Source organism: Mesocricetus auratus, unplaced genomic scaffold, assembly GCF_017639785.1.
Source record: "Mesocricetus auratus isolate SY011 unplaced genomic scaffold, BCM_Maur_2.0 Super-Scaffold_100676, whole genome shotgun sequence".
NCBI classification, from domain to species: domain Eukaryota; kingdom Metazoa; phylum Chordata; class Mammalia; order Rodentia; family Cricetidae; genus Mesocricetus; species Mesocricetus auratus.
In genome coordinates, this window is record NW_024429266.1 from 22,428,011 (window position 1) to 22,455,327 (window position 27,317).

Sequence of the window (27,317 nt, forward strand, 5' to 3'; positions counted from 1 at the left end):
CCACATAGTTCTTGATGCTCTCTTACATGTCACTTCTAATCTCCAGGGCTTAAAAAGAATCATTTGGAGCCAAGGTGGCACACCCCTTACCAGCACTCTAGAGGCAGAGACAGGCAGATCTTGGTGATCTCGAGGCCAGTCTGGTCTACAGATCGAGTTCCAAGACTGTCAAGGCTACACGAAGTAACCCTGTCTCCAACAAACAAAAACAAAAAAAGGAAGAAAGGATCCTTTGGGCAAAGAACCTCAAGATTAGGAAGAATTTAGCTTCAAAGCTTTTAGAAAATACTGTTAAGATACCATCTTTGAAGAACTGATCAAAAAATCCATTTTAATTTTTAGGAGTCAGTTGGTACCATTTATCAAAACATCAAGATCAAAATCCAGAAAAGAGGATCTCAATCATTTAGGATCACTGCGATTCATAATCATTACAGTTTTGAAAGAGTCATGATGTTTGTTCAGTTCTACTATGTATTAGTACTTTTAACCAGCTATAAATAGCGAAAGCTAGAATAAGGATTATAAGAGCTGTGCAAGGTGATTATGTAGGAACTGAACTTAATAAAAATTGAGGGCTGTAATTTGAATGCATTTTCCCTTCCTTCCCTCATTAACTAGCTTTTCCCCCACCGCACCCCCTCCAACAAAATACTCATCTGGGATGGCGTGGCGACAAAAAAAAAAAAAAAAAAAAAGGACCTTTACAGAGGCCTGGCAGGCACTGAAGGCGATGACAGCACACATTCCTTTAAGAGTTCTGAAATTCTCATTTCCATTTCACATTCAGAGCTTGAAAATTCCTAATTTACCCGTGACTCTACATAAATAAAGCACAATAAAAATCCACGTTCCTTTTCTCAGAGATCATGCTTGAAAGAGGGATCGGAAGATGGATCTATACTTTCTAAGTAACCTTGGATTTGGGTTCCTGCACCCTACCCTCTGCCAGGGTTCCCCAGAAGCTTTCAGCTCTGCCCACCGGCTCGCCTCACCCCGCCCCCGCCTCGCGGTGACACCGCCTGCAAACTGAGGGTGAGGACTGCCTGGATTGGCTAGGACCTCTGTGTCACGGGGCTCCGCCCCTCGGCCTATCTCACCCCACCCGGCCCCGGCGTGGAGAGGGGATGCCGGGCTGCAATTGGCTGCCCTAGGCGGGGACGGATGACGCAAGGAGAGGCGGGGCCTGGCGGAGCCTTGATTGGTCGTGGTGCTTAAGGGCGCGGATCCTGGTCCCTTCTGTAAGCGGCCGTGGTCGCCTGGGCAGATTAGCTTTGCTGCGCTTTGTGCAAGATGAGGAAGGTGGCTTTGATCACCGGGGCGAGCAGGTGAGGCCTCCTACGGAACCCTGGAGGCTAAGTTTCGGGTGCGGGGAAACGCGGGTCGGTGACCCTGGACTCACTTAGGTGGGGATTCTGCGGAGACCTGCTCTACCCTTCTCTGGGCCTCCCAAGAGGCGTGGTCATGCTTGCCTCTCTGGGTGCTTGGTATCACGTGCTTTGAATTAAACATGACAGTGGAAAGGAAAACTAGAGCGCCAGTTACTAATCAGCCTGCTGTGCTCTCAAGGGACCTGGCGGTTCCATTCAGACTCCGCCACCTCCCTATCAGTGACAAGGCTCCAGTAGTTTCTGTAGGTACCCCCACTTCACTTTAACCCTAAACACGCGGTGTGTCTAACACCGCGGTGTTTAAATGTCAGCATCCATGAATTTTAGGAGAATGGGGAGATTGCATTTCTGCAGCACACTTCTCATACACTCCCCAGGAACATACAGAACGATCAGTCGCCTCCTGTTAAGGCTTTCCCTAATCAGTCACCAGTTCATAGATTTTCCAGGCTTGCTCAATTGACCCTTGGCCTACTTTATTGCCTTCTAGATTTCTTATTTGTTCACGAAGAATGTGCAGGGGACGAAACTGTCCAACCTTACCCCAGCTGGTTACATTGATATTTTTGAGAAACTAACACTGATCTAGCCATGTTCATATTAAGTAAGCCAGTGTAGGAGGGGTCTCTCTTGAACTTTTGGTTAGTCTGCCCTTTCTTTTAGGTCAATTGGTTTTGGTGGTTCTTATGTGGGAGGTGCATACGGAAGTCAGGCCTGATCTTGTGTTTCTTTGATATACATTGTGGTATGTGCAATTGGATATTTATACTAAAGGTATGCTATTTTGAAGTAAGAATGATTAGGCCCTTATATGTCTGATACTCCTGGCAGGGCCACCAGATTATGTGAGTTCCAGACTCACTTGGGGGTTCTATTTGCTGGCAGTCTGTCTGCATGAGAATTTGCTAGTATCCAGGATGTCATTGCTACCAGCAACTGGCCCCACCTGCTGGGCACTTTGATATTGTTCTTTCTGACCTAGTGTATCTAAAGCCTCAGTGGACTTCTATGCTCAACCCTGCTTCTCTGTCTTTCCTCCATCTGACTGTATTCCTACCTTCTGTCCACTTGCACTGAGTACAAGTTTACAATGCCAAGAACACTTGGTTTTGAGGGACCTAGGCAGCACAAGAGAATGGGGAGATAATAAACAGCTATTACGATCCTCTTGACAGCATTGCTGGGGATGTATTAAATTACAACCTAACAGGTACTTTGCACCCTACCCTGTGTCACTGAACTATTTTAGAGGTGAGCAACTAGATGTGAGCCGAATCAAATGACTCATGGGGTGGGGGATTCCATCCTTCACATGGTGTTTGGGTGTTTTCTGTCTGCGTGGGGTTCTCATTGGAGCTCATGTTGACACAATCAGGTTTCTGAACCAGAGAGAAATGCCTCAATTTAGAACCATGTCGATGAACTCCTGCCCTGTGCCTGAATTGTCTTCTTAGTGGCATTGGGCTCGCCCTTTGCAATCGGCTGCTGGCAGAAGATGAGGAGCTGCACCTGTGTTTGGCGTGTCGGAACCTGAGCAAAGCAGGAGCTGTCCGTGATGCCCTCCTGGCCTCTCACCCCTCTGCCGAAGTCAGCGTTGTGCAGATGGATGTCAGCAGCCTGCGATCGGTGGTCCAGGGTGCAAAGGAAGTCAAACAGAAGTAGGTCTCCTTTTGACAGCTTGCTTTCTCGTGTGGTAGTGCAGCATAACATTTATCGAACGAGAAAGGACAGTGAGGTACGGGAAGGTAATGGGTGTCCTGTAAAATGAATTGTGCGGAGGGAATCTACAGAATGACCTCAGAGCCCAGTTGGCAAAAGCTTCATTATGTCTGGCACCAGGTCTTTCCGCCTACAGCGTTCTCTTTGGGTGGAACTCACAAGAAATACTGAAGCTGTTTTTTATCTAGATAGAGACACTAGGCCAATCCTTTCATCTTTGAATAAATTAATTATATGGTTTGATTGAAGCCAGAGTTCATTTCCACATTTTACTAAGCATTGCTTCTTCATGCCTAGCAAAATAAGTTGCTATAACTGAAGTTTGTAAATTAGCTAATAGAACAATTGATCTGAGGTCCCACTGGCTTCACTTGCATGATGAATGGTGGTTATAGTGGCAACAATGTCATTACTTTAAATAGTCATTTTAATAATTTGGACCATAAGGTTATTATATAGTATGATCAAGAAAGGCTGGTGCATAATCTGTATTGTCAGGCAAGTATATATCTCAAGGTCCAGTTTTATTAGCTGTGGATCTGTCCTGGGTTACATAGAAAACACAGTGTGGTGCTTAGAATTCTGGGAGATACTCTCAGCATGGATATTGCCTGGGTATTGTGGGAGCATGTACTGCCTGCTTTGATCCTGCTTCCAAAGGGATGTATTTCTGTTAAGGCTTATGGAATTTCAAAACTGAAAAAGCTCACCCAAGTCCCCATTTCTCAGTTACTCCATGACATGTATTCTGGAGCAAGCCCACTGAGAATACCTAATCCCCATAGGGCATGTATAGTTTCAGCGTATGAGAGTGACCATTAATCAATTTATAATATGTAACTCCTGGTTGTGGACACTGAGTGGTTTCCACTTGGGTCTTCTGTTTTGGTAGATATCAGGCTATCCAGATTCCAGCGCTGATAGGTGCAGTCAAGCCTGCTATACATTGTGTAAATTTAACTTGTCAACTATGGAAGATGTGAGCTGGTTAAAAAAAAAAAGTACAGTAACTTTGTAAAAGGAGGAGGGGGTAGAGAGGAAGGATGAGTTTTATAGAAAGTTCTTCAGTGCCTAATGGGTGGGCCACAGTTGGATTTTCCTGTGGTGATTTATCTTGAAAGCCTACCAAAACCACCCAGAGCAAAGATACTCATTGTGGCTGGAGAAGCTGTTGAGAAAGAACCATTTCAACACTGATGTCATAGCCTGGTTCACAAAGGGTTTTTCTGTCCTTGGACCTTCTGTGTCATCTTTTCTAATAATGTCATTTTGACATTTTGCTTGCAGGTTTCAAAGATTAGACTACTTATATCTGAACGCTGGGATCATGCCCAATCCCCAGTTAAATATCAAAGCATTTTTCTCTGGCATCTTTTCAAGGTAATTTTCATGTTCTAGACCAGTGGTTCTCAACCTGTGGGCCATGACCTATTGGGGTGTTGGGGGGGAATCAAATGACCCTTTCAAAAGGGTCACATATCATACATCAGATATTTATATTGCAATTCATAACTAGCAAAATTGCACTTATGAAGTAGCGATGAAAATAATTTTATGGTTGGGGGGGTCCCCACACAATGAGGAACTATATTAAAGGGTTATAGCATTAAGAAGGTTGTGAACCACTGTGCCGGATGAGCTGATTTCAAGGAAGGCATTCCTTTTGCCTTTGGTGTGTGTGTTGAGTGAGGGGATGCTGAGGAGGATGAAGTTGTATAGAAAGGAGGAGTTGGTACCTTAGTAGGCAAGTCAAGTACGCATCTTTGTGGAGAACACTGCACGCTGTCATGGTTTTTATAATGTTCTAAGTCTCTGGAACATTCCATATCATTAGGTGGTTCATGTCATCAGCTTTTGGTTTGGCTGAATGTGCTGCCGGCAGAGCCTTTCTGGAGAAAGTGACATTCTTAGACAGCCTCCAGCACCTAGCAGGCTGCCTAGAGATGTGTCAGCTATGCTGACCAGTAAACCGAGGGCATGCAGAGAACCAGCGTCTGCCTGAGAGAGTCTCAGTACACACAAGTGGCTTCCAAAGCTATCTAACCACTATGAACCCGAGTTAGAAATAAGTCTTGTTTGTGACCCAATGCATGTATTCATAGAGCTTTTTGATGTGGGCTTCATATCCAGTTTCTTTTTACTTTTCTTCCATGAAAAAACGAAGCATGCACAAATCCTGCTACTAAGCTGATAAATAAGACACTTTGTTAGACGGTCCATTGAATGATGCTCTTAGACTTCCTACCGAAAAAGATGACCTGACTAAATTGTTTTCAGTAATTAAACACTTGATATGGGTGAAGACTTTTTCTCATCGGCATAGCTGCGATTGCCTGATAGTTTACATGTGATCTGTTTGGGTAGTGGGAAGAGGAAAAGCATGTTAGGTACACCTGTGAATTGGGGGAAGAAGCATTAGTAACTCATTTAATACCCACAGTGTCCAAGAAATTGGTATTTTGTCATTATAGAATCAAAGAAGGTGTGTGTGTGTGTGTGTGTGTGTGTGTGTATGTGTGTGTATGAGTAACATCTTTAGTATTTTCAGTTAAAAGTGCTGTTTTCTTCTGCTATTTCAGAAATGTGATTCATATGTTCTCTACAGCAGAAGGACTGCTGACCCAGAATGATAAGGTCACTGCTGACGGTTTCCAGGAGGTGTTTGAAACCAATCTCTTTGGCCACTTTATCCTGGTAAAAAAAGGCTTGGGTCATACTAATTCCATACTTATTACTGGATCCGGAGGGCATGCATGGACACAGGACTGTTTTGTGAAGCTCCTTAGTTTATGGTTAACATTAAATCTTGGAGAATTTAAATGTGTTCACCCGCCTCTGAAAATGTGATTTACCCAGAGAATGGAGGAAGCAGATTACTGGACACCCAGTCACCTTTAGAAACAATGTACATAACAGCATAAAAAAGCACATTAGTTCTGTTCTAAGTAATTCTACAAACTGGGCTTGACAGAGTAAGCATACTGTTATTAGACACTGATACAGAGTTGACTCTTCATTATCATGGTCTCTTCTTAAGTGTCCATAATTGGAAGTACAATTCTAGACACATATAGCAGATTCAGCATGAGATGCGTGACTTATCTAGAGTGTTATGTGATGTTGCCTCCAGCTCATGCTTATGGGACAGCTTTCATAGTACCTGAGAAGTGACGGCCCACACCTACATCCCAACACTTAGGTTGAGACAGGAGGATTGCTGCAAGTGAGAGCCTGCCGAAGAATGATGACGACAGTAGAGTTTAGACCTTTCCATGTTAACCTGGCTTGAGGTGGTTTGTCAGGCTTCCCCACTGTGAAGCCATGCTCCCTCTTCCATACTAAGTGTTCAGAAGAAAGTTCTTGTGTGTAACCCATACACAAGGAGTTGAACTTCAACTTCCTAAAGATGGATTATCTATAGAAATTGTTTGGAATTTTTCTTTCAGGAAAATTTCTCTCTTCCATTTTTTAAAAAATTCAATTAATTTTGTAATTATGTAGACTTGTGGTTATATGTTTTCTATATTAAAGTTTTTCATTTAAAAATGGTATTTCTCAGCTAAGTGGTGATAGTGCTCGCCTTTAATCCCAGTACTTGGAAGGCAGAGGCAGGTAGATCTCTGTGAGTTTGAGACCAGCCTGGTCTACAGTGTGAGTTCCAGGACATCCAGGGGGTTACACAAAGAAACCCTGTCTCAAAAACAAAACAAAAACCAAAAACCTGCAGGGTGGTGGTGGTGCACACCTTTAATCCCAGCACTCTTGAGGCAAAGGCAGGTGGATCTCTGTGAGTTTGAGACCAGCCTGGTCTACAAGAGCTAGTTCCAGGACAACCTCCAAAGCCACAGAGAAACCCTGTCTTGAAAAACCAAACCAAAACAAACCAAAACAAAAAAACCAAAACCCCAAAAAACAGACAAGACAAACAAAAATGGTATTTCTCCTCTCTTTAGTTTTTGTAATATATACTACTTATTAAATATGTCACAGAATGGTGATTAGATGTATTTATATGATTATCCCTACAAGTTTTTCTTATTTTTATCTTTCATTATGTAAGCCAAGATGAACTGCTATCAGAAACAAAGATCTGGTGCTTGTTGCTACTGAGATGTGAATAGCTCTCGGCCCTCTCTGCTAATGAACCAAGGAGATAAATGTGTATATGCTAACTTCTGGGTGTATGCATATCCATACATGTCTGTAGCCAGTCCAACATGAGGGAATACTGATGCCTCTAACCCTAATTCATTGCTGCCTGTAAGCCTTTTTTAGCTTCCTCCTCTTGCGACGTAAGAAACCTGTTCTCTTCGCCCTATCCTCATCCCTTTACTTCCTGAATTCAAGCATACATACCCAGTAGTTTTGGATTGTTGGCATATACCCTTCAGTGGATTGTGATATCTTTTATCCTGTGTCTCCACTCAGATCCGGGAGTTGGAACCTCTTCTCTGCCACAGCGACAGCCCCTCTCAGCTCATCTGGACCTCCTCTCGCAATGCGAAGAAATCTAACTTCAGTCTTGAGGACATCCAGCACACCAAAGGCCAGGAGCCCTACAGCTCTTCCAAATACGCTACTGACCTTCTGAATGTGGCTTTGAACAGGAATTTCAACCAGAAGGCAAGGCCCTTGTCAGAGATGCAGAAGTTAACCATCAGAGTCACTGTTTATAGAGCATGTCTGGCTTCCGCTAACCATTGTAACAAAAGCCCTATGGGTGAGAGAGAAACAGTTCCAGTCCTTTTAGCAATATGCCGTTTATTTACCGTTCTGCATTCTTTAGGAACTCTGACCTCTGCTAACAGAACAACCACTAAGTACTTCTCGTTCTGTACTCTTCTCCTGTGATGTCATTTAGTGTCTTCCCCACTGTGGTTTTCAGATGAGAACACTCAAGTTTGGAGAAGTGGGGTCGTGTATGCAATGTCACATGACTTGTGAATGGCAGACATTACAGCGGAGTGCCAGGCTGACTGACTTATTCTCTACTAAGCTTCGTGCCTTTTAGCCTCTGTCATGTGGATGACTCAAAGGCAACCAGATGTTATAAACCTTCTGGAAGGTGATGATGAGACTCTGGAGCTCTGTGAGGTTATAGCTTATATAAAGAGGGAAATAATCCTTATTGTTCATGCTGGCTTCTACTGACTGTGGTCGCCTAGAATTAAGGCTGCTGTGTATTAACTCATTGCCCAGGTCCAAGATCTTAACAGGAATTCTTGTCTTTCCCTTGGGCCTTTTCTGGTTGTCATTACAGCTTGGAGTCAGTGTGTTGGTCCAACCATGAGTTTCCTTCTAAATTTTTGGGATCTTTAAATCCAAGTCCTGTCAACACGCCCCTTTTAGAAGGCAGAGTCAAGCTGAAAATGTCAAGCATAAAAGGTTCTGGGATTTTATTTACATTTTAGTTGCCAAGCAAGGTGTGGGATTTTATCTTTTTAAAAGGACAGTGAGAGTGATTAAGCTGACACAGCTCTGTCTTAAAGTCTGTCGGAATTTGTTTTCAGCCTACCATTTTTCTTTTTCGGCATTCCCAAGAAAGGAAAACTTAGAAAGAATTACACTGGGGTTCCGTTGGAAGCATTTCTAATCATATCTTCCATAGTTTTAGTTTGCTGTTTGAACAGATTTCTCATTGTTTGTTTATTTGTCTGTGTGTTTCTGTTTTTGTCTTTTTGGTGCTGGGGGTCAAACCTGGGGCTTTGCACTTGGTGCCCTACCGCTTGAGCAATGACCTCAGTTCTCCAGTGATGGGTTTGTGTCTTTTCTCTGTATCTCTGTCTCTCTTCAGCATCTCGTAGATCCCAGGCTGGCCTCAGACTTGGTATGTAGCTGATGGTGGTGCACACCACCACCTGAGCTACACTCCAGAGCAACCAAGCTCCTGTGTTTTGAGACAGGATGTCACTATGTAACTTTGACTGGCCTTGGACTGTTATGTAGTTCAGATGAGTCTCAAATTCAAAATTCTGCCTCTTTATAAGGGCTAGGGCTAGAGGAATGACCATGTCCTACTTTTTATTTAAAAGGGGAAAAAAACCCAGAGAGAGCAAGAGATTAAAGTAGCAAGAATGAGTTAAAATAGTCACTCTAAAAGGAATATAAAATGTAGTAAAATTAATTCCAGAGCCGTAGAACTTAGTATGGTTGGCACAGGGTAATTATTACTACCATAATCACCATATTAATTGAGGCTTTCTTTATAGAGCCATATATACATATATGATAGATCCTTACATAGTGATCAGTCCTTCACTAAGGACCTGGCTGGAGATCTTGAGTTGAAGGTCTTTGTTCCTCCTGATGTCAACAGCATTCAATTCAGCTATGTTCCTACCTTCCTAATGCTGCGACCCCTTTAGTACAGTTCCTTGTGTTGTGATGACCCCCAACCATGAAATTATTTTTGTTGCTATTTCATAATTATAATTTTGTTACTGTTATGAATCATAATATAAATATTTTTGAAGTTAGAAGTTTGCCATAGGGGGTGCAACCCACAGGTTGAGAACCTCTGCTATAGGGAAACAGCATGTATTTTAAATTTGGTCACTGTATTTAATTAATCAGAAACTAATTGAAGGCAAAAATTAACCCCAGTAAGGCTGCTATATACTTCTTGGGATTGATGAATTGACCTTTAATTAAGCCAGTAATAGAAAATCTTATTAATCAGACCTCCCTTTCCTTTCCCGTCATCATGATTGGCTTGTCTTTAAACTATAAAGTTTTGAGAATAGACCTCATCTTGCTAACTTTTGCCTCCTGATCCTAGTAAGTGACTTTAGATTTAAATGGTCCTCCTAAGGGACAAGGACAACTGAGAGCACAAACTTGCCATTCCCCAGTTTTCTGGCTCGTGTGTGTGTGTCTTTCATTAATGAGCATCCCTGAACTGAGTCAATATGCATCTAATTAAAATCTTAGTGCTACTCTCCTCTGTGTTCCCAGGGTCTGTATTCCAGTGTGATATGCCCGGGGGTAGTATTGACCAATTTGACATATGGAATTCTGCCTCCCTTTGTGTGGACTTTGCTCCTGCCAGTGATGTGGCTGGTAAGTGGTAAACATTTTCTACTTAAATTCAGAGTTCAACTCTAAGTGGCAGACTTCCATTTGACTTGATGCTTTTGATATGATATGCTGTAATTATAGATGCAAATTTTCTTTCTTAAATCTAAATGAAAAAGTTGACTTTTTGTTCCTGCTCTGAACAGCCACGTAATACCTATTGTTTTCTTTTTGTCAGCTTCGCTTTTTTGCAAACGCTTTCACCTTGACACCGTACAATGGAGCAGAGGCATTGGTACGTTGCTGGAGTTTCATAGCCTATAAAGTGACTTAGTGATGGAATGTGTAAGGCAGTGAGCAGTGTTGGGGTAACAGCTGTAAGGCAGTGGTTCTCAGCTTCCAAGTCACAACCCTTTCACGGGGGTCAGATAGATAGATGTACTTCTCATTCATCACGGTATAGATTGTAATTATAAAGACCGCATTCTACTGCGTTTGTCTTTTAATTAAAAGCTGAACATACCCGTTACAGCTCATGCCCAAGATGGGGTCCTGTACTTTCAAAAGCAAGTGAAACAGCTCGGTATACACAGATTTGAAAATTTGCAGGTGTGACGTTCAAGGGAAAACTTCTGTATGTCATGCTTCCATGTAAGAGAGAAGGACATGTGCTTCTAAATGCAGAGACATTTTTGGCATGACCACACATGATAGAAGAGAGGGTTACTCCCGGAGATGCTAGTTAAGTGGCTGCGAAACAGGAAAAGGAAGGCGACTTCCTTTTTATGCAGTGCACATCTACTGGACACGTGCATCTTCTCACTGGTAAAGCGTCCCAGCGACCTGGGATGTGCTGTGTGCTAACCGTGACACTAAATAAGCCAGTGAGTGAGACATGACTTTATGCGGGAATTAAGGGAGAAGATGGGCTGGGTTTATTTATTTATTTATTTATTTTTGCTTAGATTAGCTCTCAAAAGTCTACTGTGAAGCAGGCTGCCTTATATTCTCCCTTCAAAATACGACAGCAATTTCCAAACACATTTAGATTGACTGGTGCTTTTTGAGAGGAATCTTGCAATTTCACAGAGACCTTTGTAAAGTACTGGTGGCAAATGCCACTTGCTTTGGGCAGCAGCAATGTCACTGATATGCTTTTCCTTTCCAGGTGTGGCTTTTCCACCAGAAACCCGAGTCTCTCAATCCTCTGACCAAATACCTGAGCTCCACCACAGGCTTCGGGACCAATTATGTCAAGGACCAAAAGGTAAGTCCGTCTGTGTTGTCACATGGAAGATGCTGCCAGTCTGAGGCACTGGGCCCATGATGCTGACCAGTGAGCCCCACAGCTTCTGTACCTGAGTCTTCCCTGGCACGTCATGGTTCATGTCATTGCTTTCTGCTTCCTCCTGTGTCAGAGCTTTGGGCATGTTCTTCCTGCTAAGCCACTCTTAGTGTGTTCCTACTGATGTCTGTTCATCCTTCAGGTCTCATCTTCTCAACCCTCTCTGTGTCTCTTTAGACAGGGCCCTATGGCCTGTTGTGGATTTCTCATTCCTAATCTCTGTAGCACTCACCCTCAGCTGCCCCTGTCAGTGAATATGCTCTGCAAGAGGGATCATACCTGCATCCCTTGTATGCTGCCTCATGTGGAGACTTTTAATAAATCCATCATGAGCTGTCTGGAACATAGAGCGTCTTTTCTATGTGACGTTAACATCTCTTGGAATGTTCATTCTGCTTGAGGTTATTATCACCTTTGTTAGGCAGATGTTTTGAAGAGGCAGAGGGTAGAATAGGGAAAATCAAATCATTTTATTTTTTAAAAAATCATATAGAATTACAGTGGGGGAGAGTGAGAACATCTACTTAGGACTACAAGAGCATGCTGTAGCTTTGTCACTGGTAAGGTATAATGTAGTAGACTCCTGTTGTTCTCTGCCCAGCTTTGCTGAGGATGCATTGGTACAACTGGATTGAGGCAGTTAAGCGGCCTCTGTCAGTTTGGCAGCAGCATGAGTCCAGTGACAGCCAGCCTTGTTGTGTGTTGCTACTCATGTTACCTGCTAGTAAAAACCTGCCTTTCATCTTTTCGGAAGCATGTTGTGTTGGATACTAGTGACTTGAGAGCATTTTCGAGAAGTGGTTCCCCAGGCAGGTAGAGTTGAACAATCCTTCGTCATTCCCTTGCTGGCTTCTCCATGGTTCCCCAGGCAGGTAGACTTGAACAATCCTTCGTCATTCTCTTGCTGGCTTCTCCACAGTATGTTAACCCAGAAATGGCTTTGAGTTGTTGAAACAGTTAAGTGGTGTAGAGGTGACATGGTTGATTGTTGGTCTTGGTATTTGCAAATTGTTCTTTATTGCATTTTGTTGTTGTTGTTGTTTTGTTCTAAGACAGGGTCTCACCATGGAACTCTGGCTTACTTGGAACTCTGGCTTAGTTAGGGTTTCTGTTCTGTGATGAAACACTACGACAGAAGCAACTTGAGGAGGAAAGGGCTTATTTAGGCATCTTACACTTACACATCACAGCCCATCATTGAGAAAAGCCGGGGCACGAGCCTGGAGTCAGGCACTGAAGCAGAGCCATGGAGGGTGCTGCTTATTGGCTTGTCCCCGATGGCTTGCTCACTTTGCCTTATGAAGATAGCACCCAGGACCATCATCCCAGGAATGGCACTGCCCACTGTGTGCGGGTTCTCCCACATGGTTCATCAACCAAGAAAATGTAGCACAGTCTTGCTCACAGTCCAGGCTCGTGGAATCATTTTCCTCAACTGAGGTTCCCTCTTCCAAAATGACTGTAGCTTGTGTTAAGATGACATAAGGTTAGCCCTCACTAACTGGTTATTTACCCAGGTTGGCCTGTAGTGCCTGGCCACAGGGATATGCCTGCCTCTGCCTTCTGAGTTCTGGATTGAAGATAAGTACCATCATGCTCCATGCTCTGAGTTTTGTTTGTTTATTTGTTTTTTTAAAACTCAAGTTGGAGTTAACTCAAATCCTTAACATCTAAAATGATACATTTTGGGAAACTCTGTTGCAATTTAATAAGATTACTTTAGGACCTTCAGAGTTTATTTAAATTATTTAAATTTGCTATCTTATAACCCTACAGGGACTCCTCAAGGGGGGAAAATGTTTAATTTTACAAACCCAAGCATTTCATAAATTTTCATAGAATTTTAGCCTCTGATTCATTTGGAGGAAATCTGCTTTCCCTCTGTTGAAGGACGGGGGATCTAGTGATGGACCTTGAGGGAGGGAGTCATTGTCTTCGCTGTGTGTCCACTGGTGAGTGCTCCATGCTGCTGTGGACTGCCTCAGCCATGCAGATGTGGACCACCCCGGTTAAACCCAGTATGCCACAACACAGAGACAGACCCGTGTGAAAGCAGGAAGAGGGAGTAGGGGTGAGTGGGGATGAATGTAATAAGAATGCAGAATTGTCCAGGAACAAATTTACCTTTAAAAACATAGGCAAGATTGGACAGGAGTGATCTGTAACATTTCCAATTTCAAAATGAAGAGCAGGATTAAATGAGAATAATTGTTATGGCCAAAATGTTAATAAGTTTCCTTAATCTGTAGCTTTTTGGTTTTAAGAAGATCCCATTTTGCTGACTTGGAAAAAAGAAAGTCTAGCTGTAGGAGCTCAGAGGTGGTTCTTACCATCTTTTAAAGTGAGATTTTTCTGCAAGAAGAGCAAGAATGCAAAATAGTAGTGACTTAAGACAAACTCTCCAGTTTCTTGCACGTAGAAGCACTCTGGAAGGGGATGGACATCTATAGGAAATCAGACTGTAGGTTTCCTTTCTCCCCCTTTTCCTTAGCAGTTGGTTGGGTGCTAGGAAACAGTAGGAAAAGACACTCGCATTTCATATCTTTGCAAGCAGCAGGAGATTTGGTGAGCGCTGAGTTTCTGTGAATATTAACGCCCTCAGTATTTCCCAGCAGTCCCTGGGTGGCCCCATCTGCCCCTCCCTAGTTTCCAGTTCTTTTACATCCATGGACTCCCCATCTCTTACGTTCATGCTGTTTGTTTTGTTTCTCTTTTGCAGTCATCTCTATCTGTGCTTGTTTTCCAGATGGACATAGATGAAGACACTGCTGAGAAATTTTACCAAACCTTACTGGACCTGGAAAAGCGAGTTAGGATCACCATGGAAAAATCAGATCACCTGAGCTGATGCTGACAGTCTCCAGAGCATCCGGTACCCGCTGCACATCCCGGGATGTGTGGCTGTCCACGTGCTGGATGATGCGATGATGTGCATCTGTAGTAAACCATCAGCCATGATGATCTCTGCTGCTACCTTTCTGAATGAATGATCTCCAAGACTGTGTGTGTGCACTTGTGCAGGCATGTACACATGTATGAGAAAGGATTGGCAAAATAGAGGAACCAAGTAAATACCCTCCAATAGTGTCCTTTCAGATTGCTAGAGTTTCCTGCAGAGCATCTGCATGCAGCATTCTGCTACCTGGAGCCAAGTGATGAGACTTGAGTGACTGGGCCACAGGTGCAGCCTGAACCTCCTTTCAGTCCCAGCAAGTCTAGCTTCTTTTCTTGTTTCTGTGATGGTTTTCCTACTCTCTGTTGTCTTCTTCATCTGCTGCTCTGGATAATCTCACAGGATCGTCCACCCCATGCGACTGTCCACACAGTCAATCTCAGGAGCACAGTATGAATGCATTTGGACCACATACATTGTTTCTTCTCTTTAAAAGCAGTTTTGTTTTTATCAGGTAGTGGAGCCGAATCTTTAGTTAACATCTTCAGACGTACTCGTAAGAACAGCCTATCATCATGATAGTATTTCACTGAAATTAAATTTAAAGCAAAAATTATTCATATTCATGTTTCAATACAATAAAAAAAACTTGAGAAACTGCTATTAGGCCATGTGCTGGCATCTGGTTAACAATGGAAGTAGAAGGAAATAGTTAATTTTTATGTGTCAGTTTATATGATAAATTTTTCAAACGTTTTCTCTGTAAAACTTAAAGAGCCATTTACCTGAGCATCCTTTGCTATGAAGCAGAATGCTAAAGATGGCTAGATATTTTTATCATGAATAAAGCCATCCTAATCACTTGGGATATAATAAAGTCAGTAAAATTTTTAATAAAAGTCCAAAAAAACATAAATATGATTTCTCTATAGCTTATGCTATGGAATTTTTCTGATTAGAGTTTCTCTAATTTTGTTGACAAAGATTTTTTTTTGTAAATATGCAGATGAGGGCTGGAGAGATGGCTTGGTGAATAAGAACCTGGCTGCTTTTCTAGAGGTTCTGAGTTCAATTCCCAGCAACCACATGGTGGCTCACAACCATCTGTTGTGAAATATGGTACCTTCTGGCATGCAGGCATACATGCAGGTAGAACACTGTATATATATAATAAATAAATAAACCTTTAGAAAAATACAGATAAAAATGGGTGCACGCCCCTCCCCCATCTCTGGCACATGAGGGTGGAGCTTGCGCGGGGCTTGGTTCATTCTTTATCCACTCAGAACTCCCGTTTGGAAAAGGCTCTTTCTCCAAAGTGAGCTCACATTTATTGTATAAGGTGAAACCTCTTTGCTCTTTTACTCACGGGTTTACAGTGAGGAGGGAATTGACGGTCTGTGTGGACCGTGAACACCCTCATTTTGTAGAGAATGATGGAGTCCCTTAGCAGTCAGTAAACCAGAGTGCCGGGGTCCTGATTCTGCGCATAAGGCACCAATTGACCACGGCCCTTCTGACAGTCGGTTCTGTTGCTCCAGCATTTCCAGGAGACAGCATGCATGGAGCACTGCAGGATGGGATGGGGAGGATTATGGGCCCTGGGGCTGGGTAGTCATAATCTAAACTGGCCTTGAGAGAGAAGAATAGCTTAGGTTTTGGTTATTTTTGAGTTGGAAAAACATGTCCCTTTCCAATGTTGTCAATTTATGAACATCAGATTATGCATTGTTTCTTCTTGCTGGCTGCATTAGTAATTCCCTCTACTTTGTTCTTGATGCTGGTATCTTTCCATTGCCAATAGTGCAGGAGGTTTCCCATTTTGCTGGTGTTTTTCAAAGACCCATGTTTCTGCCTTACTGATCTTTTTTCTTTTTTAATCCCCAGTTGCTTATATATTTTCCATAGAGATTTTAGCTATGCTTGTTTTAATTATCTTCTTTTTCTCCCTTAGGGTTAAAATAAACCATTTTTTGTGTTTCTTGACATAGAAACTTAGGTTACTTACTAAGAAGTTTTTCTTCATGGCTGGTGTAAGCATTGATGACATAAATGCCCCTTTCAGCATCTTAACTGCATCCCATGTCTGCTGACCTGCTGCCTTGCTTTTATTTTCTTCTTTTTAGGTCCTGGGTTGTCTTATTAATTTCTGTTGAGATTTCCTTCTATGAATTATTAAAAGTGTTATTTAGTGTTCATATTGTTTTTAGAGATTTAAAAGATTAGTGTTTGGCTGGGGGATGGCTCAGTGGTTGAGAGCACTGGTTGCCCTTCTTCAGGACCCAGGTTCGATTCCCTGCACCACACAGTGGCTCACAAACATCTGTAACTCCAGTTTCAGGGGGATCCAATGCCCTTCTTCTGGCCACCATGCATACCAGACATGCATATGACACATAGGCATACATGCAGACAAAACACCTGTATACAGGAAAATAAATAGTTCTTTTCAAAGTTGGCAGTCGATTGGGATTTTCTAGTTTCATGTTGGTGTCATCAGAATACTCTGAATCCTATTTCTGTATTAAATGTTTTGGGTTTTATTTATGGCCCAGGATCTTTTCTACCTGGAATATTCTGTGGATTTTCTTTCACATCATGCCTGCTTGTGTTTCCTCTTTGGAACACTGGAGATTGCTCTCTTTGTGCTTTTCTGGCAGGTGTTGTGTGGGAGGGCCACACTGCTCTATTGAAAGCAATTTTTCTCATTTCTCCATCAGCCTTCATTCTGCTCTAATTTCACTCTTCTATTTCTGTCTCGTGTTCAGTCAGTGTTTCTTGTTCTATGTCCATTTCTGGTTTTAGGTTCAAAATTTTAATTCATTTATTCTTAATTTATTTTATTATTTATTTATTCTGCATGCTTGGGCGTATTGAGTTCAGGGCTATAGAGTCCATCTCCTCCCTTGAGGTTGATTCCCTGGGGAGGAGTGCTGCATCGAGTTGCCAACTGGAGGGTTTTTGTTTTGTTTTGTTTTGTTTTTCATTTTGTTTTCTTCACTCTTCAAGTGAGGTCTTTGAAAGTTGAATTTAAAATTTCATCATGCCCCCTCAGGTTTTATCATCCTTATCAACAGCACATTTATTTGAGGTCCAGAGAGATGGCTCAGCACTTAAGAGCTCTGACCGCTCTTCCAGAGGACCCAGGTTCAAGTCCCAGCACACACATCTGGGCTCACGATCATCTGTAACTCAAGTTCCAGGGGCTCCGGTGTTCTCTTCTGGCCTCTGGGGTGCTGGACACACAAGAGGTGCACAGACACATGTGTAGGCAAAATACTCGTGCACATAAAAATATAAGAAGAATCCCAAGTTAAAAAATATTAATTTGGGGGAAAAATAAAATTGTGATAAAGCTGAAACCTGTGCACATCACCAGGTGCTTTCCTTCTTTCCCTATAAGATTCCTCCTGATAGACATCTAGAAGCAGGCTGCTGCCCTGTTTCCTCTTCCTGCTCCTCTCCAGGCTAACCTGGAGTGTACCCTCCTATCCTACCTAGAGGATCCTAAGCACATTTGAAGCCTCCTTTCTGAGAGATATATACTAGGGTTGATTTTCCTTGTATTGATAGAGGGTGCTTTAAAAATTACCTGTTTGCATCAAGCTGTGTGTTTATATATCTTACCCTTTCCTATTTGATTTTCAACCTTTGATTATAAGAGATATGATTTAATTAATAGAGAATGAAGCTCTTGCCTACAAACCATTTATTTATCTAATTTGTAGTTGTTTCTGTTGTTATTGTCCTTTGACATACCAAAGGATCAGCTCCAAGACCTTCTGTTGTTGTTACTCATAGTTGTATTTCTAGCTTTCAATCAATGACTGGCAATTTCTAAGCTCTTGATAAATGCATGAACAGTTGATTGAACAAGTGTTTGTTTGAATAAAAGTATGCTATGTTTCTTTCAGGGTTAGTTGATTTTTTTTTATTATACCAAAATTAAAACCACTTATAATTTATCTTGATTTGGAATAATAGTCATAATACCAAGCTAGAGTTTATTGAGGCTCTGTTATTTTCTAATTTTAGTACATTATGTTATACTAATAAATATGTGTCCTTCTCATTATTGTCTGAACTTGCAAGTTAATGCTTGAAGAACAATTTGACAATGTTTATCACAAGTTAAAGTACATGTGCCTTTAGCAATTCAGCATCTCTAAATTTATCCTCAAGATATAACTCAAATATATATAAAGTGTCAGGGTTACTGTCACCCATTGGAAACCCTTGGTACTAAATATACCTCAAAATTAAAATTGCTTTGTACTTTGGAAGGATAAGTTGATGCACACAATACAGTATGTTTTGTAACAGCACTAAAGGGAGTTGGGATAACAACCTATAATCAAAGCCAGTTGTATGTCAGCGAAAAAGATGTGTGAATTCACATTAAAGCAGTATAAAAGCTATAAATAGCCTCACACCAGCTCAGCTAGAGTTTAGCTGCCAACAGAGTTTGCCAAACATGTGAAGGATGTTCCGCATTCTTAACTGTTTGGCCTTCAAAATTGCAGGATTGCAGGTGAGGGATTAAACCCACAAAACACTGTTCACTACAGCATCTTTGTCCAGTCACAGCAGGAGAATACAAAAAACTCAAGCATGTTTATCCTGTCTTTAGGGTGCTAGACAAAGAATAATGTCATTTCCATAAAATACACTAAAAGTGATAGTATAAGTATCTTTGAAAAAAGGGATGAGGTAGGTCTCTGTGGATTGTGAGTTAAATGAATAAAATCAGATGCTGTAGAAGGCAGGGAGGTCTTTGTGTGCCCACAGATAAGTTCTAGGGGAAATTGGAATGTTAAGTACACAGGGTTGTTCCCCCAAAGTAGGGGATGCATAACTTGTTAACCCCTGAAGAAGGTTGGAAGTGAACCTGGTGAATAGCCTGGTCACTGTGGTGGAGACCACACTGGATCTCCCCCTGAGTCTTATCATTAGCTTGTTTTTCTCAGTTAACCTACAGAACCTGTCTTTATGGAAAGTGCCACATGTCCTTTATAGAGATTTTTGCTGTGTGACATAGAATCTTTATTTAGCTTATTTTTTCCCTCATTATTTACATGCCCTTTATTGTACCCACGGGATTGAGTTAATTGTGTTGTGTTTAAATATGCTTAAAATAAACTACTCAGGGTATAAAAAAACAACAGAGACAAGGGAAGACTGTTTTCATAGCTACCTTCGCAGTGTAAAGGTCCCCCCCCCAAAAGATGTTATGGAATGTGAGTTAATCATGACAGTTTCCAGATTTTTATATTCAAAGTGAAGAGGAAGACCGAGGTGAGATAATTTAGTTTAGCCCACCAAAACAAGAGTCAGACCAACCACTCCAAAACAGAGCCACTTGTAAGTGGTGGTGGGACTTGTGGTATAGTCCGGGATGGGTGGCAGGTCACCCTTACCTGGGCCTCAGGGTCAGGCCATCTGAGGGTGCCTGCAGGATTAGGGCCCAGGCTATAGGTCAATAGGGCTTGAGTGAGGTGCTACTGAAGGAATGGCTCTGCTGTGTGTGGATAAGGGCTTGGGATCTGTTGCTGGTGGCTTCTTACTTGAGAAACTCCTGCGTGTGCTCCCTGCTGGGTGGTCTGTTTTCATGTGCACCATGCTGATGATGTGCATTGGCATGACTAGCAGAAGAGAGGAGGATGCTCTCAGGGGGGCTCCTTCCCCACTATGTCCCACTCCACGGTCAACTTGGAATTCGGTCCCTCCAGACTCAAGTCTTAGTAATGATTCGGGAATGATGGCCAGGTACTTTCCTAATAGGTGAGGGGTGAAAATCCATTTATGCTCCCAGGTCCTATTCTGCTGCTCAAGTAGATCTCATTTGGAGAAGGGTTTGCCTTGTGTCCAGCAATTTTATCCTCTGTTGTCTTTGGCTGTATATGTCTTGGCCTCTCCTTCAGCTGCCTGGAGATGCTCCCTGAAGTACTGTGATTGTCTCTTACTGCAGTTACACCATTGTTGCTCCCTTGGCATTCTGGGTGAGTTGATCCAACCCCAGGTTTCTCAGGGTCCCTTCTGTAAAGAGCCTATAGGATGAGCAAGCTACAGGCTACACGAAGCACTAGCCTTACACCCAAATCTATAAAAACCACAAACCCATTTCCCTACAGCAATCATTCAGGGCAAGCTCCAGGCCCCCCTTGTTGCAATCACAAAAACCAAAAGGGGTTGTGGGGGACGACTTTGCAGTAACAGAGACATGAAAGTAGGTAATGAAAAGGAGAAGGAAGAAAGAAAACCTTGGGATTTCAGTGTGGCTGGCATCTGGTTTCCTGTCTGTCCCCGCCCCCACCAGGGGGTGTGTGCACTAACATACAGAGCAATCAGGCATTTTGCTCCATTTGGAGGAAGGCGTGGCTAAGCCAATCTTCTGTCAAAATGTAGCAAATGAGGCATCCCATCTTGTAAATCTATAGTCTATAATCTTGCGTTTGCTGTGGGAACTTCCTTCTTTGTGCCTATGCCCATTTGGAAAGTTTTCATTTCTTTTTCCTTCTGAGACCGTGCCTGTGGTACCCAGTGTCCACATCAGGTTCTGTCTAATGACAAGTTGGTGACATGAGCTGTTCCAAGCATAGAACTCATAGCTGGACCTGCTCCATGTCCTGACCTCTTGCTCCTCAGGGGGAATGCCTCTTCCCAACCAGGCTCAATGTTCAGGGTTTAAGCCTACCAAACCTACATCAGGAGATCCTTAGCCAGATTTACCTTAGCCAGAATCTTAGCCTCAACAGGACCGGGAGCTGGTCCCTCCTGGGTGTGCCTTCAGCCTACTATGTGATGAGGCCTAATCCTTGTATTTATGAGTGTGCTGGACATTTTTATGCCAATTTGACACAAGCTAAAGAGGAAGGAAACTTAATTAAGAAAATGCCTCTATAGGATCAGATGTAGGCATCCTATAGGACATTTTCTTAATTAGTGGTTGATGGGGAAGGGTCCAGCCCATTGTGCATGGTACCATCCCAGGTCATGGCATCCCTTCATAGCAATAGAAATCCTAATCAAGACACCATCTATATTCAAAGCAGAGCTTCTCCCTTCAATTAAACCTCTCTGGGAAAGCCCTATTATCACACCCAAGTGTGTCTCATTGATGCCTAGATGCTTCCTCAACTAATCAAGTTAGTGGTGGGAATTAACCTTTGAGATAAGAATGAAGTCCGGGTAGGATGTTCCTTCTGAAGAATTTGCTGATAAAGGCTCTGATAGAGAGTGGAACTAGAACATTCCTACAGAGGCTACATTATTGGTCTTGTCGGGGTTCCTAGAAGCAGAATATCAGACTTAAACAACTCAGATGTCCCTTCCAGAAGGTCTTTCCCCTGAACTGAACTCGAGGTGTGGTTATAGTGCACGGCCCATGAAGCTACCGTCCCTCTGCTCAGTTACTTTTCATCTAGTACTGACTTACATGACCATGAGTCTTCATTCGTAATTCCCTCAACTAGGTTGGTTCTAAACAGAAGATGGAAATGCAGCTTTCTCAGCCCTCCCGAGCATTCCCCGAGATGAGGCTTGTTCCCCTTTGAGAAGTGAGTCCTGGATTGATATTTATGAAATCCTGACCATAGCATCTGGAGCATGGTAGCCATGGTTATGTGCTCAGTGTTTATTAAAATAAATTAAAAATTAATAAATAATGAGTTTCCAAGGGCTGTGATATTGAGTCCAAGGTGAGTCACCCGTTCCTTTCCAGAGGTCATGAAATTCTTGCTACCTTCTGGGTCTCACTGCTGAGCAGGCACACAGAGGCAATGGAGTCTTTAATTTGGGACATTATCATTTACACCACCTCTTCCTACTCTTCACTTAAATGGCTACAACCAAGGTTAATACAAAACTGAGGGTAATGTTGAAATAAATTAGAGCAAAATAAGATATAATCACATGTAGTATATATAATTATAAGCAATAATCATACATAGTGTCTATTATGTTTATGGCTGATTATTAATTTAAATTAACAAGTTAAAATTAAGATGTAAAATAAGTGTTTTTAAATTATCAATTAAAGAGGATATTCAATGCTATAAGGAAAACAATATATTTATTTACCAGAGAGAGAGTCGCACAAGCTAGGAGCTAGAAGCATGGCTGGCTTCCAAGAGAAAAGGGAGGCTTCTTTTCCTTTCACTTCCTTTTATATCTACCTGTGTTAGTTTACATGTCCCCGCCCCTCATGGGTGGATAGCTTTGTGGGGTTCACTCCTACAATTCCCTTTTTAGTCTAAGTAGAAGATTTAAATTTGATACAAACTCAAACATATACAACATATATAAATAGAGGGTGATAATTAACCTTTGTTTTCATTTAAATGGGATTGTTTATAATTGGTTAATGATCACAACCAATCTCTTTTTAATGGTAAAAAGGGGAATTATGGTATGGGTATTGTTTTTCATTTATTGATACAAATTCAAGGTCAATTTTGTGATGTGTATATTTCTCCTCTTGATTAAATATTGTGCTTATACTTATCTTTTAAAATGTAATGCATAATTGAATACAGACTATAGATAGTTACTTATAATAGAATTTATAGTTAGGTAAGTTAGGTTTTCTAGATATACAGAAATATATTTGAGATAGATAAACAGTCTTCAAACCTCTCAAAGACCTTCAGAAAATGGCATTTAAAATGGTTTAGGGTTTTTCTTGACAATGAGAAATGGCTGCTCCTGGCAGCACCAATTACATCTGAGAGGAAGATGGGCATCGAAGAAACTTGTTATGGAGTTTGCTTTCAACATGGCAAGATTAGCCATTTGGGCAAGAAACTGCTCTTGCCTGTACTGCTTGACTGTTGTTGTATAATCTGGACATGCAGGACCCACAGGAAAGTGACTGCTGAACTCAGTCTTACAGGGTTCCTGCTTCATGGAAGAGTCTACGAGACTTTCTGCAGGACACAGAGAAATGACTGACAGACTGCCAATGCAGATGGAAAGTTTTGAAATTTCCTGCTTTGCTGAGAAATCTTTTGGATACATTGTGGCCTATGGGCTGAAGATGGATGCCCCAACGTTACAGAGGAACTTTGGGTGACTGTCCAGGTAGCAAGATGTCTCTATCAATCCTAGTGTTTATATATTATCCTTCTGTGGTCTTTGATGGAGTTGAAGACAGATAGTTATAATTATAGTTTTCCTTAGTTATGATAAAAGATAAGCTACATATAGGACTTTGGACTCACAAGGATGGGATAGATGATATTTTCTTTAAATCTTGCTGAATGTTGATAGACAAAATGTTGTAACTGTGTTCTTACTTGATAACTGTTCTGTTATATATAATTTGACTATGTTAAAGTTAAGACCTTTCTTTTTGTTTAGACAGAAAAGGAGATGATGGGGGAAGTCCTGTGTATTTGTCAATAAAGCACTGTTGGCCAATAGGGAAGTAAGATATGTGGGACTAGGAGTCCAGGAGGACTCTGGGTAGGAGAAACACAGAAAGTCAAGATGTAACACCATGGGGTAGGAAGCCCGGAAACCTCTCCGGTAAGAGAAATACTTAGATTAACAATTATGGGATAAATACTTAAGTCAGAGCTATCCAGTAAGAAACAAGCAAGGCCAACGGCTTCATAATTAATATAGCCTCCTGTGTGTTTATTTGGGACACATGCGGCTCTGCAACCAGGCTGGTGGAAAGGCTTCTCTTTACAATCAATAATTAAAATATGTCATCAAAAATTAAACCATTCGTTATATAAGCCAGAGAGATGGCTCAACCAGTAAAGGCTCTTGCTAATGCAAGCTTGAGGACCTGATTCAATCTCCTGAATCTACATTATGGTGGAAGAAGATGAACAGATTCTGTCTCAGTTAGGATTTCTATTGCTGTGACCATAAAGCAAGTTGGGGAGGAGAGGATTTACTCAGCTCACATTTCCACATTGCTGTTCATCGCTGAAGGAAGTCAGGATAGGGACTCAGACAGGGCAAGCTCCTGGAGGCAGGAGCTGATGCAGAGGCCATGGAGGGGAGCTGCTTACTGGCTTACTCCCTATGGTTTACTCAGTCTTCTTTTTTATAGAACCCAGGACCACCAGCCCAGGGATGATACCACCTACTATGAACTGGGTCCTCCCACATTGATCACTAATTGAGAAAATGCCTTACAGCTGGATCTCATGGAGGCATGTCCTCAGCTGAGGCTCCTTCTTTTCTGATGACTCTAGCTTGTGTCAAGTTGACACACAAAACCAGGCAGTACAGACTCTACAAAGTAGTTCTGTGATTCCCTACACATGTAGCATGCCAAAAAAGCATGGCATGTGAGCATACATACACACACACACCACAATAATAATAGCAAATTATTGAAAATTAAACCATTATAGAACACTGAAGCAATTGACAAGTCACTTTATTTTATGTATTTTTGAGACAGGGACTCATGTATACCAGGATGACCTCAAATTTACTATATAGTTGAGAATAGCCTTGAACTTCTGATCTTCTTGATCTACCTCTTGAGGTAGGATTGGAGATGTATGCCACCATGTCCTGTTTATGCAAGGATGAACTGGGACCCAGGGCTTTGTGCATGTTTGGCAAGCACCCTACAAACCAACCCACGTCCCCAGCCCCTAGATGTACCTCTGTGTGGGAACAAACAGTCAAAAGCCACCAGTATAAATTTTATGCAGGTTGAAAATTTCCTCCTAGGGAGAACTTTCTGGAAAGATGAGATCCAGGAAGAATATTTCATACTGAACATTCAGTTCCAATTTTCTCTTGTGCCTTAAACACTTTAAGCATTCACCTAGGTCAGTGCAATGGGTATTTTGCCTTGAGATCGTTTTCCCTTCCCTGGCCATATCAAAGGCAAATATAGAGTAGCTGGCCAGGGATGTGTGTCAGGCAATTCTTTGCAGGAGTCTTTCTTCCATATCACAGATTTTTGTCATGTAGTGGACACATAGCATATGCTGTAGCACCGAAGAGATCTCCAGTTTCAGTGAAATGTGCTTAGAATGGCTTCTTGCATATACTAATAACTTAGCAAACATTTGATGACTCTGTTTACTCTGTCTACAACTTTGCCCTGTTTCCAGCCCTGGCATTGGCTTCCCAGGCTCCTTGGCATCACATATAGCCAGGTTTGTCCATTTTCTGCCTTCTGTGCCAGTTTATTTTTAGTAATGTTTCCTCTCATTCTCAGAAGCCTTCTCATTCAGATGAGAAGCCACACAGCAACCTTAATAGGAAGCCTTTTGTTATCTGACCTCTACCAGGTTCTGAGCTTATCCCCTGCTGGTTACTTTCAACCTGGAGCAAGACGACCTCACCAGGACAGGGAGCCTCAGACTAGGGACTGTTTCTTTTGTTAGCTCTCCTGTGGAAGGAGGAGAGGTGTCGTTGACACTGTAAATGGACCTTGGAGCTGATCGGAAATAGACTGGACCCCCAGTTCTGCTTGTTGCCTCTTCAGAATCTGCACAGGATCCTAGAGTTCAAATCTCTTCCATCAGATTTCTCACCTGTCAAACGAAGTGAAGATGACCCCTGACACCACTAGCAGCAGTGACAGCAGTGGAGCAGTCTGTTTCCTTATCTCACCATTTCTGTCTCGTTTACTCTATGAGTTTTAAATGGGTTATGGCCACATTTGCATGGGTATGTATGCACGTGTGTGTGTGTGTGTGTGTGTGTGTGTGTGTGTGTGTGTGTATTCATGGGAATACCCATAGGAATAGCAAAGGGAAATAGCAAAGGAAAATTACCCTGTGGAATGTATGGGATCTCTGTTGACTATTTGATCTTTATGATATATATATATACATATACATATATATACCCATCCTAATCCAGCTTTTATTACATGATGACGTTTCTGAAGTGTGCTTAGTGGGTCACCATAGCTGCTGGAGATGATTTATGGACAATTTCCATGGCTATATCCTTTGGGGTAATTCAGCTTCATTTAATTTCCCCTCTGGATGCTCATCTTGATATTAACATATTAAAGACTGAAGAGAAGCCCCATCTAGAGACATTGATTCCAATTATCTAACTCAGGTTTCTCCAGACCCACTTCAATTCAAGGTCTTTTTCTAATAGCACTTAGCAAGATTTCTTGGAAAACCCTTTGAGAAATGATGTTAGCATAATAGCTAACTTCTTGGCTCTCAAGGTAATTCTTCCTGAGTGGGTATCGATACCACTAGGGGGCAGCATTGGAACGTATATTGTGAACATTTCCATCCTAAACCAAAATTAGCTGATAAAAATTCACCCAAAACAAATACTTTCATATTCTACTTCTTTTTAGGAAGTCATTTCACATAATTGAACTGGGGCTGAACAGACTAACCTTGTCTCCTCTACCAATTCTGGGGTCCTAGGCAAAAACCCAGGTGGATACTAAGATATCTTTCTGTCCCCGAACATTACTTTGTTTTGCTTATCTGTGTGATACTTTGGATAAAATGGCGGAGCAAGGGTGAGCAGTGAGCTGACAAACCCAGGGGATTGATCGCTGATCTGGGGCACACCCTCCTGTGTGTGAACTACTTTCGGCCTCAGGAGAGCTGGTTTCCAGGTGAAAGGAAAGTGGGTGTCTGCCTCATATAGTGAAAGAGTCTGTCTTATATGCTGGTCCTTATGAGGAAGAGACACCCACCTTGATGCTGTGAATATAACTATGGAAGTTTTGACTTGGTGGTTGGGGCACCTGCTGGACTTTCACCACAGCAGGGTTTTTGTTCACTGTTTAACAGGACACCGATAGGTAGTGCTTCTGCTGCAGAGACAAGCTCTTGGGGACAGCAAGCTCAGACCTGCTACTGGGGACAGCCAGCTCAGACCTGCTACTAGGGACAGCCAGCTCAGACCTGTGGGCTGTATGCTCACTTGAGGCTGGTTTTCTGGGGGATGGCATCAGCAGTGAGCTAACCTGTCCTGTGTCCTCCCTGGAGAAGCT

At 42.2% G+C, this 27,317-nt stretch overlaps 1 protein-coding gene across 3 annotated transcripts; it reads left to right on the plus strand.

Moving 5' to 3' along the window:
• The first annotated feature begins 939 nt into the window (after positions 1 to 939).
• On the plus strand, positions 940 to 15,019 carry Hsd17b7 (hydroxysteroid 17-beta dehydrogenase 7). Of its 3 annotated transcripts, none has more exons than XM_040738801.1 (9): positions 940 to 1,328; positions 2,846 to 3,049; positions 4,398 to 4,490; positions 5,690 to 5,804; positions 7,539 to 7,830; positions 10,065 to 10,169; positions 10,363 to 10,419; positions 11,293 to 11,391; positions 14,216 to 15,019. In XM_040738801.1, exons 1-9 carry the CDS (start codon positions 1,294 to 1,296, stop codon positions 14,227 to 14,229), a joined length of 1,014 nt encoding a protein of 337 aa, XP_040594735.1. In that variant the 5' UTR covers positions 940 to 1,293; the 3' UTR covers positions 14,230 to 15,019. The 3 variants fall into 3 exon arrangements, with proteins under 3 accessions (XP_040594735.1, XP_005071538.1, XP_040594736.1); XM_005071481.4 differs by having other exon boundaries at positions 988 to 1,328; positions 7,539 to 7,733; XM_040738802.1 differs by having other exon boundaries at positions 1,215 to 1,328; positions 2,767 to 3,049.
• Positions 15,020 to 27,317: the final 12,298 nt, after the last annotated feature.